Source organism: Brassica napus, chromosome A1 (assembly GCF_020379485.1).
Source record: "Brassica napus cultivar Da-Ae chromosome A1, Da-Ae, whole genome shotgun sequence".
Taxonomy (NCBI): Eukaryota; Viridiplantae; Streptophyta; class Magnoliopsida; order Brassicales; family Brassicaceae; genus Brassica; species Brassica napus.
The window spans coordinates 29,112,535-29,137,326 of record NC_063434.1 but is presented as its reverse complement, the minus strand read 5'-3'; the positions used below and the strand labels follow the sequence as shown (position 1 = coordinate 29,137,326).

Below are 24,792 nucleotides of genomic sequence, written 5' to 3'. Positions count from 1 at the left end.
GGTTTCGAGCCGGAGCAGATTTCTCTATCTCTTTCCTCCAATTATGATTCCATATGGGTCTCTTGGATCACAGGTTCATTTTTCCACCAACTCTTTTACTTTTTTTTTCCAGTTACTTATATATAAAGTTAGGTCTTGTGGCTCTGTTGAAACCTGCCAATGGACAAAATATAAGCTTCTTTTACTATAAGTTTGTATCTAACTAATGTAACTCTTGTTTTCTGTTTTAAAGGTGAGTTCCAAATGGGTACGAACGTGACGCCACTAGATCCGACAAGCATCGCCAGTATTGTCCAGTTCGGTACTTTGGGGGACTCACTCTGATTCATACAGCCACAGGACATTCACTTGTTTATAGTCAACTTTACCCTTTTGAGGGTCGCCTTAACTATACTACACCATGTTCGCATTACAGGTTCTTCTTTTACTTTTCTTAATTTTAGCTATATTTATATTATTATTATTTTGTGCAACCAGCTATACATATAATATAGGTCCATGTTTGCCTAGTGTGTGTATATTTTAAACGAAATGACAACCCTTAGTAGCACTAAAACAGCCAGTACTTTTGTTAGTTGTAAAGCCAACCAAAATGAAAATGTTGCGCTTTAATTTGCAAAATGTTTTGTAGAAAGACAGAATGTTCTAGCTTTTAAAATTATTGTTTTGACGGTTACATAAGTAAAGGTGAAAGATTCATGGTCATAAACATTTTAAATTCATTTTAATTAAAAAAGATTGACAATTTAGAGGCTCTACCACCTATGTATAATTAATAGTTTTTTTTATGTCAACCTCCTATGTATGTATAATAGTTATTTTAAATTTATGGGTGTTTCATCCGATTAAGCATAGTATCGGCCATACTAAACACGTTGAAACAACCGACCGAGGCCAATATAAAACGACTCTTAAATTTATGGGCCAAGGTGTTTTTTTTTTTTTGAAACGCAGGGCTGAAACCAAGTACTGTCTATTATAACTATCGATGTGGGGATCCTTCACATGGTATGAGTAAGATACACCATTTCAAGATAATGCCGGTTTCTAGCCCCACGAGTTACCCCAGCCGAATAGCAATTGTGGGTGATACTGGTCTCACTTATAACACAACAGCTACAATTGTCATTTGGTTCAGAACTCTCCGGATCTTGTTTTATTGGTTGGTGACGTGAGTTACGCAAACTTGTATCTAACGAACGGGACTAGCTCGGATTGTTATTCTTGCAATTTCTCAAATACGCCTATACACGAGACGTATCAGCCGCGTTGGGATTATTGGGGTAGGTTTACGGAGAATCTGACTTCTACAGTTCCTCTTATGGTGGTTGAAGGAAACCATGAGCTTGAGTTGCAAGCTGGGAACAAGACATTTGAAGCTTATAGCTCAAGATTCGCATTCCCTTATGTAGAAAGTGGCTCTACTTGGAAGTTTTATTATTCTTTTAACGCTGGTGGGATTCACTTTGTTATGCTTGGTGCATACATCGACTTTGATAGATCAGGTTTGATATTCTTAGACTCTGACCTCTATGTTTAAATGTTTGTGTGCGTCTTTTTCTAAGGTTCTTGTTCGGTTTTTGGCAGGGGAACAATACGAGTGGCTAAAGAGGGATCTTGCTAAATTCAATAGATCGGTAACTCCATGGTTAGTAGTTACTTGGCATCCACCATGGTACAGCACTTACACAGCGCATTACAAAGAAGCTGAATATATGAAAGTAGCTATGGAGGAGTTGCTTTACTCTTACGGTACCGACATTATCTTCAACGGTCATGTAAGAATCGGAACACAAACCTGTTAGTTCTAAGCATAGTGAGTTGAAACATTCGCGTATGACCTCCAAAAATATCATTGGTTAATATGTATATAAATTCTGGCCCTCAAATGATTAAGAAAAATATATGCTATGTAATTGTTTCAAGCCCCCATAAATTTCAGGATCAGCTTGTTTATTACTTCGCCTTTTTATTTGGTATGACTGACTTTTTTTATTTGTGTGAAAACATGTTTGAAGGTTCATGCTTATGAACGGTCTAACAGAGTATACACTACCAACTACACCCATGTGGTCCAGTTCACATAGTGATTGGTGATGGAGGTAACCGTGAAAAGATGGCGTGTAAGATACATATACCAACCGGTGCTCTTCGTGTCGTTCACATCTCTGACAAAACCGCTCTCAAGGCCTCACTTCACCACTTTCACGAGCAAGATTGGAGTGTTGACTCCCCCCTCCATCTTGAGGGGCGTGTTAAGGATCATTCATTCAAGTGATTGAATCTATGATATCTTAGATTATGGACACAAAATGTATTATCATTTAATGTACATATGAAGCCCTAGCGTAGTACTCTGTATATAAACTCTGTACATCCTTTTCTTAAGTGATACAATATTCATTACAACTTTACAGTAACAAAATATTATTGTCTATATGTTTGACTGAAGAAGAATTTAGCAAAAGATCGTGAACGAAAAAGAAAAGAGAAGAATATGGCAAAAGATACTGGACCCCGTTTGCAGCAACATATATAAATGAGCATATAGCTCCTTTCTGATTATTTTTCATATAGTGAAAGTTTAAATTTCATTATGGATCACTTGGAATCTAAGCAACTTGTTCATTCATTCGCCTAACTTTAATCAACTAACAAAAACACAACTTCTACCTTCTGTCTATTAAAAAGGTGTAAATAAGTAAAGTAAAATATATATATATATATATATATATTTAATTTCTTTGGTTAACTTAAGAAAATGATATGATCTTTTATATATTAATTGAGAAACATTGCAACATTGTTTTGTAGTTACGTGTCACCATGAAAATGAAATTCAGAATTTTTAGAGAAATAGGTTGGTCCATATTAACTTATATTTTACTTTTTATTAAACTAACTATTAATTTGATAAATAATGTACAAAAAAATATTTTCGCACTTTCCTTAAATAAAAGCTACGGAATTGTTTTTATTCAATTTCCTTGATTATCCCATGTTTTCATTCCACCCATAACTATTTTTTTTGTTCAACATATCTTTTTGAGAATAACTAGTCACTTCCAGCCATTGTTTCCTAAACCACCACATTTTTATTCGGCTATACAGTATACACTAAAGAATTGCCTCAAGAGATTGGCACCAACCAAAGGATCATGAAGATTCTCTTTTTTTTTTTGGTTCATATACTTCTATTTTCTTGTTCTTCTGCATTCTCATTGAGCTTATATGCACCATCTACATACAACTCAGTATCCCACAAAAACGTCCCAAACGTAACAGCTTCCAAAACCAACCGCTTCAGACTCAAATACGATGTCACAATGGTCTCATCGCTTTCCTCCACGCCAAAAAGAGCCAAACATTGCTTCTTTATCAGACTCCTTGCTTCCACTGTCCTTGGTTTGGCACATCTCTGCATTGTCTCGGGGTCGAACCTTGTGATGTAATGTCTCAGATGCTCCTTGGTGGATACTAAGATAGGACCGTTCACATATCCGCTTCCATGGAGATCCGGTAAGGAACACTCGAGTTGGTGTCTGAGGGCAGCAGATTTCAAGAAGTAACCACACAAGATCGAGGCAACGTATACCTTCGTGAGATGTAGTTTCTGTATCTGTGTTTTTTCTTTCAGACATGAGTTGGCACGTAATCCGATGACTGCATTTACGTGTTCTTTGATGAGCTCAAGGGCATCGCAGCTGTGGATTGACTCCAGCTCCCGGTCTTTCTTAGGCCATGTCTCGAGTCTTCCATTGTGGATGCATCTAGAGAGCTTTGGAGCGAGAGAGACTCCTATCTCAGAGTATTTGTAGAGTATTAACATGTACATTATGTCTTGGACTGCTGTTTTGCAGTAACGTTCCATGAGCTGAGCTATCCTTCTGCCAACCACATAGAAAAAAATCATGGAATTAGGGTTAGTAGGGGAAGGCAAAACCATCAACACACAAAGTATAAGATGGCTTGTGTTGCAAGTTAAGCTTAACAAAGAGCTCCAAAACCAGCAGTGTGTTAAAAATGGCTAAGCAAATCAATGCATCTGAATAAAAAATCCATTCCAAGAAGAGTTTCACAAGAAAACTTAGCTAACTAGAAACATGAGAGGAGCTTAAATAGGCAGACCAACCTTATCAAGCACTAAAAACAAAACTTGCTTTACAAGTAATACTTATATTTTATATTTATTATTTTTTAATAATTAGAATAAGTTAAGTTTAACGACCTGTGGAGAGAAGCTTCATCGGAACCAGAGCTGAGAGACATACGAGCTAAAGCAGCTTCACGGTTATCTGCCAGTAACCTGAGCTCATCAGCAGCGGCGTAGTGAAAGAGGTGCCGCTTGTTTAACAACAGGCGTATCAGAAACCTCCCTTGTGACGTTCGGGGTTTAAGCGGCGCGTTAAGGCTGCTTCCAGGCCAGTAGCTGTTCTGTCCCGCCGTGGCAACCATGACCATCGGTCTATACTGGACCTTGCGCATCTCAGGAAGTACAAAGCCGCTTCTATCGCCTCTCTGTCTCCTCGAACGAGTCGAGAGAAACGAGAGAGACGCTTGATTAGAGAGGCAACTATCCATGAAAGAGCCTGTAGTTGAGAAAGAGGGAGAAGATTGTTTAGAGGAATTGCGGGGGAAGTGGCGAATATATAAACGTATGAGAGATTTCTTTTAATATTTCTGTCCATTATAAACTTTATAAAAATTAACTGGTACTTTCTTTGTACTTCTTTAGACAATGTCCAATGAAGTGTTCTTCACATAGAGTTCTCAACTTAAATATATGTGTAAATTACGTAGCATAATAGTATTTAACAATATATATTTCAAATTCATGATATTAGATACTTCGAAGGGGATTTTCATAAATTTGAGATACTCAACATAATTAACATACTATTAATTTATTTATGTTTTTGAGAAACCCAGAGGCGTGCCAATGGTATAAGTTTTGAGGCATTAGCCTCAGGTCCCACTTGTTTTAAGAAATTTAGGGGCCCCATATTTGTAGTCATTAGCAAAATGATAATATAATTAGTGTTTTATTGGAAAAAAAAACTATGTTTTCTTCTAAATAATTCAAACATTTTTTTCTGGTTTCAATTATTGTCATGGATACAAGCTTTTTTTTTTGTACGTTGAATTTTTTTTTGTCAGTTTAAAAGTTAGATATATATATATTTTTTTTCATCAAAAGTATTATATTTCCACCGGTACTTTCTATAATTTTCCTTTTATAAAATAAGTTCAAAATCTAAAATAACAAAATACCAACTTTTATTTAAATTTTGTATTAAAAATTAATATTATACAAGTATTAGAATTTGTATTATTATCTATAATAAAAAATTGGACAATTTTGCCTTAGGCCCATAATACTCTAGGCACGGCACTGGAGAAACCAGCACTAGATATCTTCAATGAGTATGTTCTTAAGTCGTTTTTGTGATTATTGAATTACCTCCAACTCGACAAGTGGATAGATGTCAAATTGCTTTATTCTAAGTAATTATTCATCATACATAAATCTTATTTTGGGTTTGAAAAAAAATATATATTTGAAGAAATTAGAAAGACATGGCGAAACTTCAAATGCAATTTGTTTCTAAAAATAATCTTGAAGTTTCTAGGAAATTTATATCAGAAATACTATCCCTTTCTTACGCAGTAAATCTCTATGATTGATCCACTTACTAATATAAAATAGAAAGACATGGAGAAACTTTCAAGATTCATAGATTCAAATGAACTTAGGGAAAGCATCAAAGAATAACACTGGATTATTAGTTGACGAAAAAACTAATAATTTTTAGAAACAAGCTAGACTCTTTCTCTCTCAACTAGAATAATTGTTTCCGAATCGTATAGCTTATGAAGTCTATGAATTAATTGTACAAATTTCATTATCAAGGTAGTTAGGTGGTTGATATTTTCATATACAGAGCCATAGATTAAAAATTTATAGTGGGTCTTCCGGTCTAGATTGACACATGATTTCAGATTATTGACGATCATCTAATACATATTTAAGATGTTTCGTCATTTTTTTGTCTTTTAATATTATGGAGTTATGACATCGTCATTTTTTTTGTCTTTTAATATTATGGAGTTATTAGACCTCTTCGTGTTTCATAAAGTCAGCTTATATACAAAACACATCCAATTTCTTAACTACATTCACACTTAGCACATTTGTTTTGGTAACATCACTTGGAACAATTTGATTATCTTACTAATAAAATTATTTCTAGTGTAAGTTTACAAGCATTACCTCTTCTCAACTTGAAACGCAATTTGAATATCAATACTAGAAGCAAAAATTTCTCATTATGGCCTTGTAAACTGAAGGTTATGAACTCGAAATCTTTGTACCAAACTAACAGCAAACCACCACCTTATGTTAAACCTACATTTATTTCTAGTGGCCGATTAGATGGTTTAACTTTATCCTTAAACCGTCTTCTAGATTAATTTAAAATCGTTAAATGAGGAAAATCGAGTATGTGAGAAAAATGAAAAAGATAGAATATACACATCACGCATGATGAAAAGAAAATGCATGATGTCTGGAATATCATGGTTCAATAGTAAAGATGGACTTCTTCATGCACTTAGGTTGTGAGTTCAAATTCTGCTGAAGAGAACTACTGCATGATGTCTTTGGATACACATAGGTATAAGCTCTTACTTTCGGGTCATTTTGAAAGTCCGGTGCATGCCTATCCATAGGTCACATGCCCCTAAAAGATTAGAACTGAGTCTCTTTGGACTTAGGATTTATTCCTGAGTTATCAAAAAAACAATATAATTGATCCAGTTTGAGTGTTTAGCAGTGGGGGTGCATTATAGAAAGAGAAATTGTACCCAATAATTCAACAAAAAACAAAAATTAACAAACTAACCAAAATCACATTCTCTTTCTTCTTTTCTCTTCCTATCTCTCTCTAGCCTCTTTCTAAAAATCTAATTTTGATTTTTGTTTTGGTTATTTCACAAATAACCTCAATAAAGAAATATGTTACCTCGTTCCAAGAGAAAAAAAAAAGGAAATATGCTGCCTGGCAGTCGTGTAATCAGCTAGGCCTTCAACTTCTAAGCCCATTAACTAACGGGTTCCATCCATCCATCCACAGCTGATAATTAAAACGGGTCAGTCCTCGTAAAAATTGTTTATAAGTTATCATCACAATTCACAAGTCAAGTAATTTAAAACAAAACTCATATATTATAGTTGTACAAACACCTTAGTTCAATGTGGTTGATCAAATGTTGATATCTCTATACCTAATGTACGTTTTGATTCCCATATTGCATTATGTCTTCTAAGACTATAGATGCAGTTTTTTGGAAACTCCAACATATTATAAGTATAATTGTTCATCGTTAATGTATAGCATGTGAAATTATTGATTTCATGTGGTTTAATAGAATTTTCTATTGTGACTTTGTGCATCGAAAGAGAAATATCGTCGCATTTCGAGTCATTCCTGATTGCATGCTCTACAAGTAATTACATTCTATTCATATGTTTTAGACTTTGGAACGTTATTAATAATAAGATAAAATCACTTACTTATCATGATCATGTACACATACGGTAGGGAAAAACAATTATCCTAGTTTAATAGTTGATCATAGTGTTCGTGTGTTTTCACCATTGACCTAATGATGAACATTTACATATGATTGAATAACAATAGAAAAATCTTCACACAACGCTGCATATTATGAACAATATATAATCGCTGGATATGTTGTAGATATGTTATAAGAGATAAATACTATTTTTGTTCAAATGTTGAGGTTCTTAGAAAACATGCATGGTTTGCTAATATAGATCGCTCAATCTATAAAATTAGGTCTTTTTGTTTGTTGCAAATGTACTTTTTATATTACATTATAAACAATACGATGTTGCCCCTAAAATTATAAACAACACGATTTAGAAACTGTGCTTTCTATAGGTTAATATATAGACATGTTGAAGAGTTTTTGTGTGTATATTAAATATTAATCCCTAATATGTGATGCTAAAACTAGCAGAATACGATCCCTATTAAAAAAAGGACATAACATTAATAACAAAAAATCCCTTGACCCTTCGCATTCAAATAAGATTTGAATATTATATCATTAAATGGATTTATGTCATTTAAAAAAAAAATGATACTACTATATTGCAATCTGCATGAGACAACAAGCAGAAACAGACCCAAAACCCACTTGTCACGTTCTTGTTCTTATAAAAAAATAATGTTGTTCTTTACCTCATTTAGAGAACTCTTCACACCTCCCAAATTCCAACTTTTTCTTCAAGTAAATTAAATAAAAGCTCTTTTGTCTATAGTCTCATTAAACTGCATGCATCTCGATATACAAACTCGGTGGGTGTGGTAGCCTAGTAATAATTTAAAGAAAATGGTTTTGCTATGTCCATGTTTTAAACCTCTTAAGGACATAATTGTTTATACGGGAAGTCCTAAAAATTAAATTTAAAACACTAATTGATTTACTGAATATCTGGAACTCCTATAATCTCCAAAAAAACTAAAGTGAAAACCTTAATCTCCACAATTGTATCATGTAACTCAGTATTCTAACTATGTTTTGGAACCTTCATCCTTGGAAAAAAATATTTAACTGCATCAATTGAGTTAACATTGGATGTTCTCTTGTTACACTTTGCTGGTTCTGAGCTTCCATGTTGTTCCAACTTGTTCAATTCTTGTATGTAAAGACAGCAATGCCGTGGAAGACGTTAATGACCGAGACTAACAAAACAAATACTCCAACAGCATTCACGGTGTAAAAGATATCGATAGAAGTCCACAATCCGAAATGAGTCGGACTGTTTTGTGCTCTTTGATGCATGCTTACAATGCCTTTATTTTATAACTATAACTCTTAGTTAGCCTCAAATAGGAAATTGTTTGTTTCCTAATACCGTGGAGTATATAATTATTCTTCATATCCACCAATAAAGAGGGCGGTCTTTAATTGACTTCGGATAATTAATTATGCTTTGGCTTGAACGAGTTTCTCCGTTTATTAATACTTAAAATTACGAATACGTTGCTAGTAACTTGCTACAACTTTCCCTTTCACGAAGAGCCAAATAAATGGATTAGGTGAAGAAAACAGGATAGGGGAGACAAATGTAAAAGGCTCTTTGCTTGGTTCTTGGCCCTACGCTTCCTTTCTCAATCAACAATCTCAAGGACCTCTATGTGCCCTACCATAATCATATTCACATTTTTCTTGTTGTCACGCGTCCTCATTTCCTCTATTTTCTTTTGTTCTAGATAATTCTTCTTTCATATCATCCAATTTGTTTGTAGTTTTTGAATCAACAAACTGATAGTTTTATCACAACCCGTCTATCTTTTGGTTTCCTTCATGGACTGAAAACTGAAATCTAAACAAATCTAGAATTTGCTGAATGATAGTGTTCTAATTAACATCAAAATATTGACTGTGTAGACATGGAAACCATAAAAAATTGGATGTATCTCAGAAGTTCATTCTCTTATCATTCATTTGATTTAAAAAAATATATATAATTTCCTGATGTTTCAGAAATTTGAGATTTTTTTCTGGTCAGCTGGAATTTAAAGTAACATATATGCACTATTTTAAAAATCAAATCAGACAAGATTTGATTTATTTTTCTCAGTCAGATCGAATCAGGCGTAGCATGGGTCATGAAGTTGTTGCTTCTACATATATACTTTACATAAAATTTCTTTCCTTGAAATAAGGATTTTTTTAGTTGGTGTTTTTTTTTTCAATAAACTTGTATGTCGATGATTATCTTAATTACAATATTCTGGCAAAAAAATATTTATTAAAAAAGCATATCAATATCTAATGAACAAATTGTGACGTGTGGATGTCAAATACATGAGAAACCGTAAGCCGTATATAATTCAGTAAATGTGAAAGACCAATAAATGGACACTGAACATACAATAGTTAATGATATCCATTAGTTTGATTTGTCGAACCTAACATATATGCTTGTCGTTCTATGTATTATCCTCACAAACTACAGTGCCATGAATGTTACTACTAATTGAACCCTTCATCATTAGTAAACTAAAACCAATTACGTGCAAACTATATTGGTAAGAGTAAGACCTTGCAGCCTAGTAGATTTTAACAGGGAAAAATGTATGACATCGACAAAAACACCGCATAGGTTTGAAGTTTTACCCAAGACTGTTAAAAATAATAATAACAAAAGCGTGTAAAATGTAAATTTAAGAACGAGAATAAACCCTAGATACTTGTTGTCCGTTGGGATATGCCAACCTTTGCCTAACTCATCCGGCCAAAAGTCGTGATGCTTACTAACCAAGAAGTGGTATATCCTCCGGTTCTACCTTGATCCCACCTTTAACGTGTCTACTTATAGTATGTGCTTGCATTTGATTATTTTCTTATTATTCTCTATCAAAAACTAATATAAATAACGTTGGCTTCTCTTCGAATATTCGCAGCGCAACTCATCTCTCTCTCTCTCTCTCTCTCTCTCTTCACGTTTTCACGCATTTTTTGTTCTTGAAAGTAGAGTTCTCTTCTTTTATAAAAACTCGTCTCCTCCGAGAGAGATTTTAATACACACATACATAGGGTTACTAAGAAATGAGTTTCTCGAGAGCAAAGCGTGTTACCGATCCGCTCCCTGACGAGGCTAGGGCTCGGCTCGTTGGATGCAGCTTTAGCAGCGGCAGCGAGCATACCGGCGACGAAGACTACGACGATGATTCCCCTTGTCTGTCCGAACTAGTCCAAGGGTTCTTGGAAGATGAAGTTAATAACACCGTTCATGACGAGACACGCTGGTGTGATAATGACTCTGATTCAGACTCATCTTCTGACTCGGAACGTGCCGACCTCCCAGATTATGCCGACGATATTGCGAAAATCTTAAGGAACTCTCTCAGGGAAGATAACTACGGAAGAATGGTCTTGTTTCACGTGGCGAAAGCCATGGAAATGCTGTCGTCTTCACGATCTGATCAAGAACAGCGTGCCGTTTTGCGACGTAAGCTCATGTCACTCCTCAGAGAGCTCGGACACAATGCGGCGATCTGCAAAACTAAATGGAAATCCTCCGGCGGAGGTCTTACTGCCGGTAACCACGAATTTATCGACGTCGTTTACACACCCACCGCCACGTCACCTCAAACCGTACGTTACATCGTCGATATAGATTTCAAGTCGCACTTCCAGGTGGCTAGACCAACGGTACAGTACGCGCGTGTTCTCCAATCACTTCCGACAATTTTTGTCGGGCGAGGGGAAGATCTAAAGCGGATCTTAAGGCTCGTGTGCGATGCGGCAAGGATATCCCTTAAGAGCTGTGGCCTCACGCTTCCGCCGTGGAGAAAAAATCGCTACATGCAGACGCGGTGGCTTGGTTCATATAAACGCACCGTCAACTTGACGCCGTCGTCTTCTCGGGCCGCTAACACTGTCATGTGTCGTGCCATCGGTTTCGATAACGCCGTCGGTGGCGGTGGCGGCCGTCTTTTTGTGCGGACTCGATAAAATTAAAGGATAAAAGCCACGTGTCATTTTATATATCGACATTTTCCGAGAGAATGAATAATAATTCATTAGTTTAGAATTTTCTCCTCTAAAATTATTTTAAAAAATGTAAGAGAAACAAACAAATTAAAGCCAAAAAATCCAGATTATACGAAGAATAAAAAATTTGACGCGGAAAATTGACATTGTGAAGAAAATCACAAATACGAGTAATTATCGGGTGTGACAGGGACCAGATATGATAATATCTTATGATAGCCGTCGGATCTCATTCAATAGTCAGATCCAAAGGTAGTAAAGTAAAAAAAGATAGATATCATGGACATGGAGATTACATTGGATAATATTTTATTTTGATGATGTGTTGACGTGGCAATAACACGTAACGTAGTTCTCATGTACATTGAATGTGACTTGGCGTAAGAAGTCTTGTCAAGGTCTAGGCGCATGGGTCTGTCGTGTAGTATCGACCACACCTGATAAGCGCCTCAGTAGACAGAACAAAAGTTGGATAATAAAAAAAATTAGAGCACGTGGAATAAGATAAGGTTTATCTATATTTTAACATTTGTTTTTATTCTCTTGAAAAATGCGAATATTCGTTTTTTTTTCTTTTCAGACCAGCCATTTTGTTATCCACAACTGACCTAACCCTTCTGTCCCGATATTAATTGCGATTCTATCCACCATGAGGTGAACGAGTCATTTATATAGCTTGGTCGGAATTGATCTCATCTACTCAATGATAATAATTAATGTTTATTGATATAGCAAGACAAATTTTGGAAAGTTGGTAATTTTTTATATTAGTATATCTACCTATTACATGTTGATATAAATGAGTGTCTTGATTTATAGTGAAAAATATGGTGTCAGCGATTAATATTATTTGGATTCGTAAAAGTTAACTTGCAATATTCGTTCATTTTTTTTGTATTATGATGTTGAGTTATTTTCCGAGTGTGAAAAGTTTTGCCCTGTCCTCCCCCGCTCCCCTCCAAAACTCTTGTCTTGAGAGTTGAGATCATACAAGTCTGCTTGTTGGTTGTTTTCCCCGAAGGAGCAAATGACACCACCTGAAAATCACGTGAACAGTAAGCTTAGTGGCAAAGAATGAATTGGGTTTTACTGACATATCAATAGATGTAGTGATGATATGATGATCATATCTTCATATATATTTTGGGGTGGCTTGCGAGGGTTTTAACTGACTACATAAAAAAATGGTAGATGAACATTATCACTAGCATATTTCCCGAAGAAGCAAATGGCACCACTTGAAAATCACGTGGACAGTAAGCTTAGCGGCAAAGAATGAATTGGGTTTTACTGACATATCAATAGATGTAGTGATGATATGATCATCATCATATCTACATATATATTTTGGGGTGGCTTGCGAGGGTTTTAATTGACTACATAAACAAATGGTAGATGAACATTATCACAAGCATATAATACTAATACAACTTTTGGTCAAGATTAGTAAACATTGTCACAATACATATCCTATCACGCACATAGAGACATGTTGTTACAAGATACGTGCTCTAGTTAAGATTTCCGATATTTCTTAGCCATAATCAATTCTGTAAATATAATCTAACGTATACATTCCTCTCGGTTATCTACCTCTTAAAGGCGTAAACAGTACTGTAGGATATGTGTGTGGCCGAAAAGGAAAAAGAAAAAATGGCCTTTGGAGAAGGAAAGAGAACTTGAAGTGACCCAACGAGGGAAGGGGCAGTCAAGCTTTGGGGTCTCTCCCCCACGTTTTTATTTTGCCAATTGTCTCTTCGAATCGCCTCGCCTTCTATACTATATTCTGTGCCTCCTTATTTATTGTATTTGTTTCTTAGTATTATTTATTGTATTTCGAATGATTCTCTTAGGAAACAAACGAAAGAGAGATGGATATATTGTCTATGGCAACAAAATCTTATATTTTTATTAAATAGTCAATGTAAATAAGTTCCACTCAACACTTGTATTATACAACACAGCCAAACCCTATTATGATACATGTGTTGTCCTGAAAAAAGAAGGAAAATAACTTAGAATAATAGTTGGATTTTAATTCTTTTAGTACTTAATAGTCTACAAAACATTGAATTAGTTTGTGACTAAATTATAGACGAGTACATTTATACAGTGCACACGCATTTTAAATAAAGTTACAATTTCAATAGAATCAGGCACATGATAGTTTTTAATATGTTTTCTTGCACTTTTCAGTTCTTTTTCTTTTTCAATGTTCAAAGTTTAGAAGTGGACCGTCCTATACTCCATGAACCAAGGGTGCCGGCTGCCATAAATATTTAAGTTGTTACAATTGGCCAGTGGCTTCAACCGGTTTTGCCCATACCGACACTTGCATACAGACATATCAGATGTTGTGCGTTGAACGCTTTTAAACCACTAAATGTATTACATTAATTTGTGCCAAAATAAACTATTAGGTATGTAATGTGGAATACGAAAACTAAGGTTAATATCTGATTATTCAGTCTTGAGGCGTTTAATTCGTCTTCCATCCACTCGAAGGAGACATGTGGATTCAATATACTACGTATGGGATCGAGTTTGCTTAAACTAGCAAATGGGCCTCGAGGTCAAGTTTGTAACCTTGTTAGGGCTTCCTAATCCTCCAAACTATATGTATGATAGGCTTTTCAGTTCTTTTCTTTCATCATGGCCTATGAGTTCAAACCCCAGTCATTATCCGGCCTGTTACAATTTTTTTTTTTATAACGTTAATTTATTATGATATTATATTAATAAGAAAGATTACATAGACGATTCGATAACCCACAATACTACCAGTTTTATGAAGATCTACGCTTAACTACATCATCTAAACCGTCTTATGAAGATCTATTCCTATTTTTGACCAGATTTACTTGCACCAAGTTGAAGATTTCTTGTAAACATTTTTATGTAGTCTGTATTAATAAATCGCTCTTTCCGGAACTTGAAACCTTGATTTCATGTAATCTGTAAGAACTTAATTTGGGTTAATAACATAAAATCGATATTCTCCCGTTAATTAGATGCAAATATTTTATTTTTATTTTTTGCAGTGTTTTATGTCAAATTTTGGATCTTAAATTTTCGAATTTACTTTGTTCATATTCCGCAGAACTTCATTTTGATAATACTGTCTGTAAAATATCCAAGACATAAATTTTGAAACCACTAGCTAATTATTAAATCTATATTCTACCAATTCAAGAAAAATCGATATTGTAATTAAATTATCATCTTGTAGCGTATATTATAAATTTATAAGCATGCTACAAAACTTACTGCATTGTATAATAAATACCTCACCAAATAGAGTGTTAAGAAAATTCAAGAAATAGCTACAAAGTATTCATAAAGGAGATTCATAAAGTTCCTTATTCAATCACTTTGTTACCAAACATTTGGAACTTGCATGTAACATTGTTCTAGATAAGAGCCTTGTTATCACACAAATAGAAACAAAAGCAATAATGTCAGAAAGCAAAGTGTCTGCAAGCAGAAAAAAAGACAGTACGAAGATGATGAGCTAGGGACACTGGATATCGACACGTCGGCAAAGTGCTGATCTAAGACCAGCAGTCCAACTTGGCACTTCTAAGATTCTCTGTGTTTGCAGATAAGTGGTCCCCACTCTTCAGAAACACGTAAATTAATACACGTTTCTAATTTCAGTGGAACAACTTCAATGTTGAACAAAACACTATTCTAACACGGATTTTTTTGCCTAGACATCATCAATCACCCACCTTCTTATGGTTTGGTCAGCTAAACCGACACTTTAAGGTAAGTTAGTAAAAGTTTTCTGATGGTACTGGAGCGTAAAGTTCTAGCAAATAATAATTGTAGACATTTGATTTTGTTGTCCAATGGTGTGTCATCTTGTTCCCTAATAGAATGTTTATAAAAGTTCAAAATTGAACCTTGATAGAAAAGTTAATTTCAACACTTCACCTTCCTTGTCAATGTTCTTAATTCATCCAATCACGCATCTCGAGCTATATACATTTCTAGAAAAACGGCAGGGGTAAAAATGTCAAAGAAGAAGTATAGTGTCGGAGAATGAAGACTGAAGTGATGGGAGAGAGTGCAACAAAATCCACGCGGAAAGACAGCTGTTCCCATGTTGCCATGTTGGAATAACATTAAAAAAGTTTTTAAAAGAGTTTTTTTCTTCTTTAAAATAATATTAATATTTTAATGTAGTTTAGCTATATAATAAATTTTAAAATCTCAATAAAAATTAGACCAATTATAAATATAAATAAACAAGTGTGATACAAGATTTTCTAGAACTTTAAAAATATCTTCTTTGAGATATTTTTTTAAATGTTTTTATACTTTTCAAATTTTTTTTCATATTTAAGCTGGTCCAAAATTTGTAAGTATATCCCATTGGATATGCTCTTACTACATTATATATTCTTGATACAATTTACACATTTTGTATAATTTATTAATCTGTTCCTGAAATTGGGATAGAAAACCTGAAAGTTAGTTAGAAAACTTAGCATCATATATATCCACTTAAAATTTTCACCAATGGAGAACTAAACATTTCCACAAGTAAAATATAATCCATAGAAACAATACAAAACAAAACCATACCAACATATAGAGATTCAAAATCAAAATCAACACCTATTATTCATTTCCGAATTAGGAGATTACATTTCGAATTCTTCCAATAAATTGATGTTTAAAACCAATTCACAACGATGTTGATTTCAGATTAATCAGCTGAATCCTCACATTATCTTCATGTTCATTCATGATCTCCACGTTAGGTATTTAGAAACATGGCTTGATATTTGTTTTTGTCAAAGAAAATGAGAGAAACACTAGAACATGAACCAATAACGTGTAATATATCAGAGACTATTCGTGTCGGCTGCACTTCGCGAAGTAGGTCATACGTGCTTCATTATTAAAACTCTCTCAAAATTTTAATTACTCGTAATTATAAATAAATAATGACGTGGCACTATACACTACAACACTTCTCCTTCTTCTCTTCTCTTCTGTCCTCCTCACATCTCTTTATTATTCTCTCTCTTTCAGAAAAAACTAATGAGAGAAAATTAATCAGACAGCATAATCCTTGAAGGGTTTGGTGAGTAGCTGCGGTGGATCCGACGGAGATGGCAAAGACCGAATTTTTCGATTCGGATCCGACGGTAATTGCAAAGACGAAGGAGCTCAAGCGTGAGATAAAAAAACTGCTTCGGACCATCGAGGAAGACGATGATTTAAGCGTTCAGACAATCAATCAGTTACAGGAGACACTGTCTGATTTCAAACGAGCAACCATAAAGAAGATGGCGAAATCTTGTTCTCTGGAGATGCTCGAAACAGTGTCTTGTCCTGAAGAGTTTCGTTGTCCTCTGTCTAAAGAGCTCATGCGTGATCCGGTCGTCTTGGCTTCTGGTCAGGTCAGTTACGTCACACTCATCAAAATTAGAGTTTTCTGATGAAATTAACCAAAAAGAATTTAACCTTTGAAGATTACTCTTTATTTTCATTTATAAATTTTACATTTTCTGTGTGTTTTTTTTCTTTCTAAAATTGAGTTGAAATTTTATATAAAATATCCCTAGAAATTGAATTATAAATGAAAATTGAATTGAAATTTTACATTTTTATGTGTGTGTTTTTTTCGCAGACATATGATAAGTTATTTATCCAAAAATGGTTGAGCTCAGGGAACAGAACATGTCCCAAGACTAAGCAAGTTCTGTCTCACACAGGTTTAACTCCAAATCTCTTAATCAGTGATATGATCTCAAAATGGTGCAAGAAGCTTGGGCTAGAGACGATGAATCAATATCAGTCCAACACTAAATCAAACCGTGAGGTTTTGAACTCCTTGCTCTTTAAGGTCTCCTCTTCTAACCTTCAAGATCAAAAATCAGCTGCGAAGGAGCTAAGACTTTTAACCAGGAAAGGCACCGTGTTCCGAGCTTTCTTCGGTGAATCTTCAGATCAAATCACCCGCTTGGTGAATCCGTTGTTGAGCTTGAACCAAGACGAGCATCTTCAAGAAGATGTCATCACAACCTTGTTAAACATATCAATACACGATGACAACAACAAGAAGCTCGTCTGCGAAAACCCTAACGTGATCCCTCTCCTGATCGATGCATTGAAGCGCGGAACTGTATCCACTAGAAGCAATGCAGCTGCAGCTATCTTCACTCTCTCCGCCCTCGATTCGAACAAATCACTCATAGGCAAATCCGGAGTCCTGAAACCGCTTATCGATCTTTTAGAAGAAGGGAATCCATTAGCTATCAAAGACGTAGCTGCAGCGATCTTCACTCTCTGCATTGCTCATGAGAACAGGAGTAGAGCTGTAAAGGACGGAGCCGTTAGGGTTTTAGGTGAGAAAATCTCTGATGGGTTGTATGTGGACGAGCTTTTAGCTATATTAGCGATGCTTGTTACTCACTGGAAGGCAGTGGAGGAGCTCGGTGACCTCGGTGGGGTTTCTTGGTTGCTGAAGATAACTAGAGAGAGTGAATGCAAGAGGAACAAAGAGAACGCGATTGTGATACTGCATACAGTATGTTTCAGTGATAGGACGAAGTGGAAGGAGATCAAGGATGAGGAGAGTAGTTATGGAACGATAACAAAGCTTGCGCGTGAAGGAACCTCTAGGGCACAGAGGAAAGCAAATGGGATCTTGGACAGGTTGAGAAAAGCTATGAATCTCACTCACACTGCCTAGAATCCACGGTTTTACGTATGTTAGGTTGGTTTTACTTGTAAGTAGAAATCTGTGTGAATAGTTTTTTTTTTTTTTTTTTGCGTTTGATGCTTCTTTTTTTTCTTTCTTGGGAGTCAATAAAAGCAATGTTGGCTTTATTCAGTGGTGAATGTCTTGGTCAACAAGTAACTATGTAGCTTTCGGCTGTTTATTTTTATTGTATGAATACAATAGTATTAAAAAACATAGAATGGTTGTCATGTCGTGTTCTTCACATCACACGGCACTACGAAACAAATCAATCTTATTCCACTCTCTCTGGAAGAAAAGAGTTTATAACAGAGTCACGAGCTTTCATTATTTTGTGATGTGATTTCTCTATGTCTTCTTCATTACAAAACAAAGTGATTTTAAAATTATTTTTAAATAGGTACATTTCATTGTAATTACTAAATATAGGTACTATGTACTATTAAAATTTAATGTAATAATAATATTCTGAATTATACAAGTAATATAAAATTATTTGAATTTGAAGATATATGTGAAATGATGTAAAGCTTTTTAATATTTCCATACATGGCAAGAAATGCATGCAAGTAATTATGATAAAATCACATGTATTTCGAAATTGCCTTTACTCGTGATTTGTAATAAGTACGGATGGATGGATCGATAGAGAAAGCTGGAAGAAATGGAATATTTAATGGAGAGGGTGGAGAATATATAGGTTCGTCCTTAAACCACACTCTTTGGTGCTTCCTCACCGTCTTTCACAGAAAAAGCTATGTAAAGAAAGAATTTGATTCTTCCAACTTTTTATTCATAAGGAGTAATGTTTACAAAATATATACATATTTTATTCTAAAGACAATGGTGGGTTTACTCTTTACGTGTCCCCACTAGTGGAATCATATATACAAAAGTAAATAGTTGAGTACCCTTGATATCCGCCTTATTATTAGGCAAGAATTGAGTGATATTTGAATGTGTCAATCCCACCATTTTATTAACTTTCCTAATAAGAATGTAATCAGTATTTCCTTTTCTTGATAAACCAAAAAAAAGTCTAGAACTAAAAACCATTCGGGGCCCGCGACCAAATCAGATTAAATCAAACTCTTGATTTCTTTGAATCGCGACCAAATCAGATTAAATCATTATTTACATTTAATCAAACTCTTGATTTCTTTGAATTAATTAATAAACTTAATCACATTTTTCTGCCACATCTCAACTAGGAGATTGTAGAGCAACTACATTATGATTCTGGTTTGGACTTTCCTCCATGTCTAAACAAAGTATTTGTTTGTTTGTGTGTGTTGTCCGACCAGTAAAATCAGCTTGTTTTCTGAATCATGGATGCCTCCGATCATGATTATAACTAAAATAGACATCAACCTGATGATTAGAACATGCACGCTAGTAAAAAGTATTACTTAACAAGAGAGATTTGGAGGCATTATATGTTTTTTGAACAAACATATGTTTGTTCTAAGTCTTGGAATTAATATAATAAAAGAGAAAAGAGCCTTCGAACAAATTATATATGTTTCATGCTCGTCTTCTAGGCTTCGCAACAACATCCAATTATCTCTTTCTTCTTCTTTGTTGATACATTGTGAGCAATCTCTGCAAAATAAGTCTTACCGAGTTACCGGTCCTGGTTTACTCAAGACTAGAAGTTACTTGAGAAAAAGGCTGATAATGGCAAACTTGATGCTAGTTGTGGATTTTAAACAACAGTCGAACAGTGTTTATACCACTAAACCTAAAGGAGCCTTTGAAAAAAATGGCCAAAAATGGTTTATAATGATGAAAGTTGGAAGCCCATGTTTCTATTGCTTCCCCATAAGGCTGGGCCTGCAGTTCCAACATCATTGATGCAAGCAAGAACTTTCTTCTAATAACAAAAGCAAGAGTCATCATTTAAAGGATAAAAGAATGTGAATGGTTAAAACCCATATTAAGGACTAAAAAACGTGTGCAACTATTTTGTAACCCATTTTCAACCAATTTTCTTCTCATTTCTTAGGATGCTTCCTTTATCTACGTCTTTACTTTTGTTCTCGTCGCATCTGCATGAGATTTGTGAATAATTAGGTATTTGACTGAGATATGACAAAATCATATTGGTATAATTTATTTTCGCAATGCAAAATTTAATAAAACTGGGAAACTGAACACATAAATTTGTTACTTGTTATACAGCAGTGTATCACCCCTATATTCTTTTTTTTTTTTTTTTCACCCCTGTATTCTTGCTCAAAACTAGAAGCATACACACAGTTTTTGGATCATATGATTCAGAGAAGATTGTTTTTTTACTATAAGTTGAAGTAGACGTTGTACACCGCGATACTCAGTTCAATACATCTGTACCTTTGAATGAATTACATGATTCAATAAGATGAAAATATACGTAGTATTATATTAAAGCTACATGGTATAATTTTTTTTTGTAATCAAATAATATACTATAAATAGGAGGAGGATACTATATTTTCCCATTGACCACGTGAACTATATGTAGAAATATATATGGGTTGTATTATAGACGTCATGCGTGCAACAATGCTTATGTAAGCACTAAGCAAACTTTCTTTTTATGAAAACTATGAAGAAAATTTTAAGATATTATTTTTGAAAAAATGTTAATTCATAAATGGTTTCAAAAATGAATTTTGACTGTATGATAAAATTATAATGACAATATTAACACTAAATTCTGTGAGATACTAGAGAGGCCACTTGTAGTCAGTCAACTTCCAGAAGAACACGCACTCTCTCCGCATGCTCTGCCCAAATTCTTCCTTCCCGAAATTCACATCGTGAACGTGACTTTCTTATCTAGTGGTCAACTCAACACGTGGCATCATCCTAACGGCCTTGTCACTTTGTTACCGTCTTTGGTCTTTACTCTCACTGTCCTTATAAAACAAACGTGTTACATGTCAAAGTGTCTCATCAACCATGGCTTCTCGTTCTTCTCTTCTTCTCATCCTAACCGCTGCTTCCTTCGTCTCTATCATCTCACCGGCGACTTCACAAACATGCTCAACACAGAACGTCCTCTCCGCCGAGAAAACTCCGTTCCAGACATGCCTAGACCTCCCCGAACTCGAATCATACCTCCACTACACTTACATCGCCACCAACTCGTCTCTCTCCGTCGCCTTCGTCGCCGCACCATCTCGCTCCGACGGGTGGATCGCTTGGGCTATCAACCCCACGGCGACCACGATGAGCGGCTCTCAGGCGTTCCTCGCCTACGGATCCGGAGCCGGCGCGCCTCCCGTCGTGAAGACGTACAACATCACTGGCCACAATCTCACCGAAGGGAGACTCGCCTTCGACTTTTGGAACCTACGCGCCGAAGCTTTAAACGGCGGTAGGATCGCGATATTCGCGACGGTGAAGGTTCCGGCGGGAGCTGGGAGTGTGAATCAGGTGTGGCAGATCGGTGGGAATGTGACTAACGGTCGTGTTGGAGTGCACCCGTTCAGTCCGCCGAATTTGAACGCTAGAGCGGTGCTGAATTTAACCGGCACGAGTACTACTGGTGGTGGCTCAAAAACTCCGGGGAACGCGGGGTGGATGGTGAAAAACGTAAATTTAGGGGTCAATTTGGGAATTTTGGTTTTGTTGGGGACTATAATTATTTTCTGAAAATCTTCTTTTTTTTTCTTATCAGTAATAATGCAAGCCACCATATATAATGTACTGTTTACCTTTTTAGACTTAAGAGGCATTTACTTCTTTTTCACCTATCGCATTGTTCTTAGTTATTTATTAGACGGTGTTATGGACCACTACGGCACTGCTACTAGTCTACTACTACTAGTATCATCTTACCTGTTTATGCAACCGTACTTAGTAATGGAATGTTTCTGTAGATTCACTCAGATAGATATTTCTGTAAGATCTTTTCTTTTTTTGTCATCCGACAACTCTACAAAATATGGGCCTAAAGCCCAACAGCTATAACAGCTTACACGGCCCAATATTTATAAGAAATTAAACACTAGGTGCATGTGCCCCTGCCCTTTGATGTCTCAAGATATCTCTCTGCTACTCAGCTTGTCCCTCGCGTCTTTCAAACTCGAGAAGAAGCTTGCTTTCATGCATCTTCACTCTCCTAGCTTTCTTAATAAAGAAGTATTTGGGTTTCATATAACCGGCCAACTTGAGTGGTTTAACATTTGAAACCAAAGATACAATTGATTTTGGGGGTGGCGGAATATTAATTTAACCATTTAATGAAAGTAATGTTTTAGATGTCAATGTAATAATATGCTCAAGTATCTTTCAGGAACTTGCTAGAGACAGACTGTTGTCGGAAGACTCGGAACTAGCCAAAGGCCGTCCCTAGAGGCTCACAGGCCAATTCATCCTCAATGTCAGCAGCAGCCGTCGGTGCTTCGTTTGGAACCTGTCTTGGCCTTGTCTTAGTAGTTGTAATGAGTGCAGGTTCCGCTTTACAAAAGCCCTGATTGTACCAACCAACCATTATATATGTACATATAGTTCCATTAGAGTTGGACTTCAAATTTATAATTTCACCACTTCTCTGATTCAGTGAGGCCATTTGCTCTAACCACTCAAGACAGAACACAGTGCATAATATAGCCGTCAAAAGTCAACACAAAACAGACTGCAAGTCTTTTATAAGTTCGAACTGATAAATATAACCTTAATAATGTTTTTTTCTCTGCCAGAAACAAAACAAGATCATGCAAAAGAAAATGGTTTTTAAATCATCGGGAGCAACAAGAAGAGCTCTGTGCGCCATCACCGTTGTTAACAAGACTGACACGGTTAACAGAAAGCTGAGCCTTGTAAGCATCAGAGTTGAGAAGTTTGCGGCTAACATTACTGAAGATCTCTCTGATGACAATCTCAAAGGCTTTGTCTACATTCGTAGCGTCAAGAGCAGATGTCTCCATGAAGAACAACCCTTCTTCCTCCGCGAGAGCTTTCCCTTCTTCCACACTCACAGCTCTTATATCCTCCAAATCACACTTGTTGCCAACTAGCATTTGTGCCACTGCTGTGTCACAATGAGCTTACAGTAACCAAAAATAAAACAAAAGTCTTAGGGTTTCACAAACTTGGTCCAAACACACAGAACAGAAACACATTGTAGTCTCAAAGATTCATCACAAAACCAAACAACATTTTTCATAGGGTTCTAAAAATCGGTCTAGGCAGCAAATCGAATCTAAAACAAACTATTTTAATTTAATAATTTTTTTAAAAATAAAAAAATAGATTAGATGCCCGCCTAATCAATAATTTCCTATAAAGTGTCTAATTACCAAACACACATAGAACAGAAACACATTGTAGTCTCAAAGATTCATCACAAAACCAAACAACATTTTTCCTAGGATTCTAAAAATCGGTCTAGGCGTCGAATCTAAAAGACTATTTTTCTTCAATAATTTTTTTAAAAAATTGGCATAAACGTTCAAAAAATAGATTTAGATGTTCGCCTAATCAATAATTTCCTATAAAGCGCCAAATTACCAATTAGCAACTGCTAAAACACAATCATTATGTTCTGGTTATAGAGAGAGAGAGAGAGAGGGACTGTACTGTTGAGTTCTTGAAGCCATCGTTTAACACTCTCGAAAGTGGAGCTTCTGGTGATGTCGTAGACAATGAGAGCACCAAAAGCACCTCTGTAATAAGCAGAAGTGACTGCTCTAAACCTCTCCTGACCAGCAGTGTCCCAGATCTGAGCTTTCACTTCTTTCCCTTCGATCTCCACCAGCTGCGTCTGGAACTCCACTCCGATTGTCGCCTTCGAGTTGGTGTCGAACTCGTCACGAGAGAATCGAGACAGGAGGTTCGATTTTCCGACCGCGGAGTCGCCGATTAGGACAATCTTGAAGAGGTACTCTTCTCCTTGATTGTCTTCCTTACCCATCTTCTTGAAGTTCTTTGGAAGTGATTGTGGATTGTGGAGAGAATTTACACAGCCTTGGAAGCTTTGATAAGTGGTAAAGTGGTGACAGACACGCTGCGTGATTGGCGGGGCTTCAAGTCAATAAATCCCTTTGGTTATCATTAATTGCGTTTTAAGATGCTAACAAATTGTAATTAATGGTCAAAGTTAGTATTTTTTAAGGTAACTCTTTTACTCTTTTCGGACAAATCACCCGTTCCAAATGTTTTTTGTTTGGTCTTAAACATTAAATGAGGATAATTAGTTTTTGTATCTTAACTAAATCTAATGTTATTTGTTTTTTGATAAACAAATAATATCTTTAAGTTTTGGAGTCTTGACCATTGGCATTGGTATATATTAAGGTGTAAGTATGTTATTAATTACTTCTTACACGTGATAGTTATGGATGAGTATAGGATTAGTTCGATTCATAACTGCTTGCTCTAATTCGATCTTAAGAAATTACACAGACGATGAACTATGTGAAGGCATTTGACATTGAATTGAGCTTACGAGAATTAGGCCTAAAAACGAATTGGTTGTGATAATTGGTACTTAT

At 35.6% G+C, this 24,792-nt stretch overlaps 5 protein-coding genes and 1 pseudogene across 5 annotated transcripts; 4 read left to right on the top strand and 2 right to left on the bottom strand.

The window, feature by feature from the left end:
* Positions 1-243: 243 nt before the first annotated feature.
* Positions 244-2,634, top strand: LOC106453560 (annotated as a pseudogene).
* A 491-nt stretch (positions 2,635-3,125) lies between these two features.
* LOC106454802 (UV-B-induced protein At3g17800, chloroplastic-like) lies at positions 3,126-4,903 on the bottom strand. Its single transcript, XM_013896901.3, has 2 exons — positions 4,229-4,903; positions 3,126-3,887 (listed from the first exon to the last, which is right to left on the bottom strand). Exons 1-2 carry the CDS (start codon positions 4,579-4,581, stop codon positions 3,185-3,187), a joined length of 1,056 nt encoding a protein of 351 aa, XP_013752355.1. The 5' UTR covers positions 4,582-4,903; the 3' UTR covers positions 3,126-3,184.
* Positions 4,904-10,129: 5,226 nt separating this feature from the next.
* Positions 10,130-11,632, top strand: LOC106451263. Its single transcript, XM_013893162.3, has one exon. The coding sequence runs from the start codon at positions 10,645-10,647 to the stop codon at positions 11,551-11,553; it is 909 nt and encodes a 302-aa protein (XP_013748616.1). The 5' UTR covers positions 10,130-10,644; the 3' UTR covers positions 11,554-11,632.
* Positions 11,633-16,475: 4,843 nt separating this feature from the next.
* Positions 16,476-18,526, top strand: LOC106406290 (U-box domain-containing protein 9-like). Its single transcript, XM_013846915.3, has 2 exons — positions 16,476-17,006; positions 17,237-18,526. Exons 1-2 carry the CDS (start codon positions 16,716-16,718, stop codon positions 18,299-18,301), a joined length of 1,356 nt encoding a protein of 451 aa, XP_013702369.2. The 5' UTR covers positions 16,476-16,715; the 3' UTR covers positions 18,302-18,526.
* Positions 18,527-21,225: 2,699 nt separating this feature from the next.
* On the top strand, positions 21,226-22,050 carry LOC106451260 (auxin-induced in root cultures protein 12). Its single transcript, XM_013893160.3, has one exon. It carries the CDS (start codon positions 21,254-21,256, stop codon positions 21,947-21,949), a length of 696 nt encoding a protein of 231 aa, XP_013748614.2. The 5' UTR covers positions 21,226-21,253; the 3' UTR covers positions 21,950-22,050.
* Positions 22,051-22,885: 835 nt separating this feature from the next.
* On the bottom strand, positions 22,886-24,313 carry LOC106451259 (ras-related protein RABA5b). Its single transcript, XM_048760508.1, has 2 exons — positions 23,879-24,313; positions 22,886-23,345 (listed from the first exon to the last, which is right to left on the bottom strand). The coding sequence occupies exons 1-2, from the start codon at positions 24,210-24,212 to the stop codon at positions 23,038-23,040; spliced, it is 642 nt and encodes a 213-aa protein (XP_048616465.1). The 5' UTR covers positions 24,213-24,313; the 3' UTR covers positions 22,886-23,037.
* Positions 24,314-24,792: the final 479 nt, after the last annotated feature.

What these genes read in the sequence shown, in the direction of transcription:
- LOC106454802 (XM_013896901.3), bottom strand. Translation starts at nt 4,581, where the DNA reads ATGGATAGTTGCCTCTCTAATCAAGCGTCTCTCTCGTTTCTCTCGACT. An exon ending in GATGAAGCTTCTCTCCACAG is followed by an intron (nt 3,888 to 4,228) that starts GTCGTTAAACTT and finishes TGTGGTTGGCAG; the next exon opens with AAGGATAGCTCAGCTCATGG.
- LOC106451263 (XM_013893162.3), top strand. Translation starts at nt 10,645, where the DNA reads ATGAGTTTCTCGAGAGCAAAGCGTGTTACCGATCCGCTCCCTGACGAG.
- LOC106406290 (XM_013846915.3), top strand. Translation starts at nt 16,716, where the DNA reads ATGGCAAAGACCGAATTTTTCGATTCGGATCCGACGGTAATTGCAAAG. An exon ending in TCGTCTTGGCTTCTGGTCAG is followed by an intron (nt 17,007 to 17,236) that starts GTCAGTTACGTC and finishes TTTTTTTCGCAG; the next exon opens with ACATATGATAAGTTATTTAT.
- LOC106451260 (XM_013893160.3), top strand. Translation starts at nt 21,254, where the DNA reads ATGGCTTCTCGTTCTTCTCTTCTTCTCATCCTAACCGCTGCTTCCTTC.
- LOC106451259 (XM_048760508.1), bottom strand. Translation starts at nt 24,212, where the DNA reads ATGGGTAAGGAAGACAATCAAGGAGAAGAGTACCTCTTCAAGATTGTC. An exon ending in ATGGCTTCAAGAACTCAACA is followed by an intron (nt 23,346 to 23,878) that starts GTACAGTCCCTC and finishes GGTTACTGTAAG; the next exon opens with CTCATTGTGACACAGCAGTG.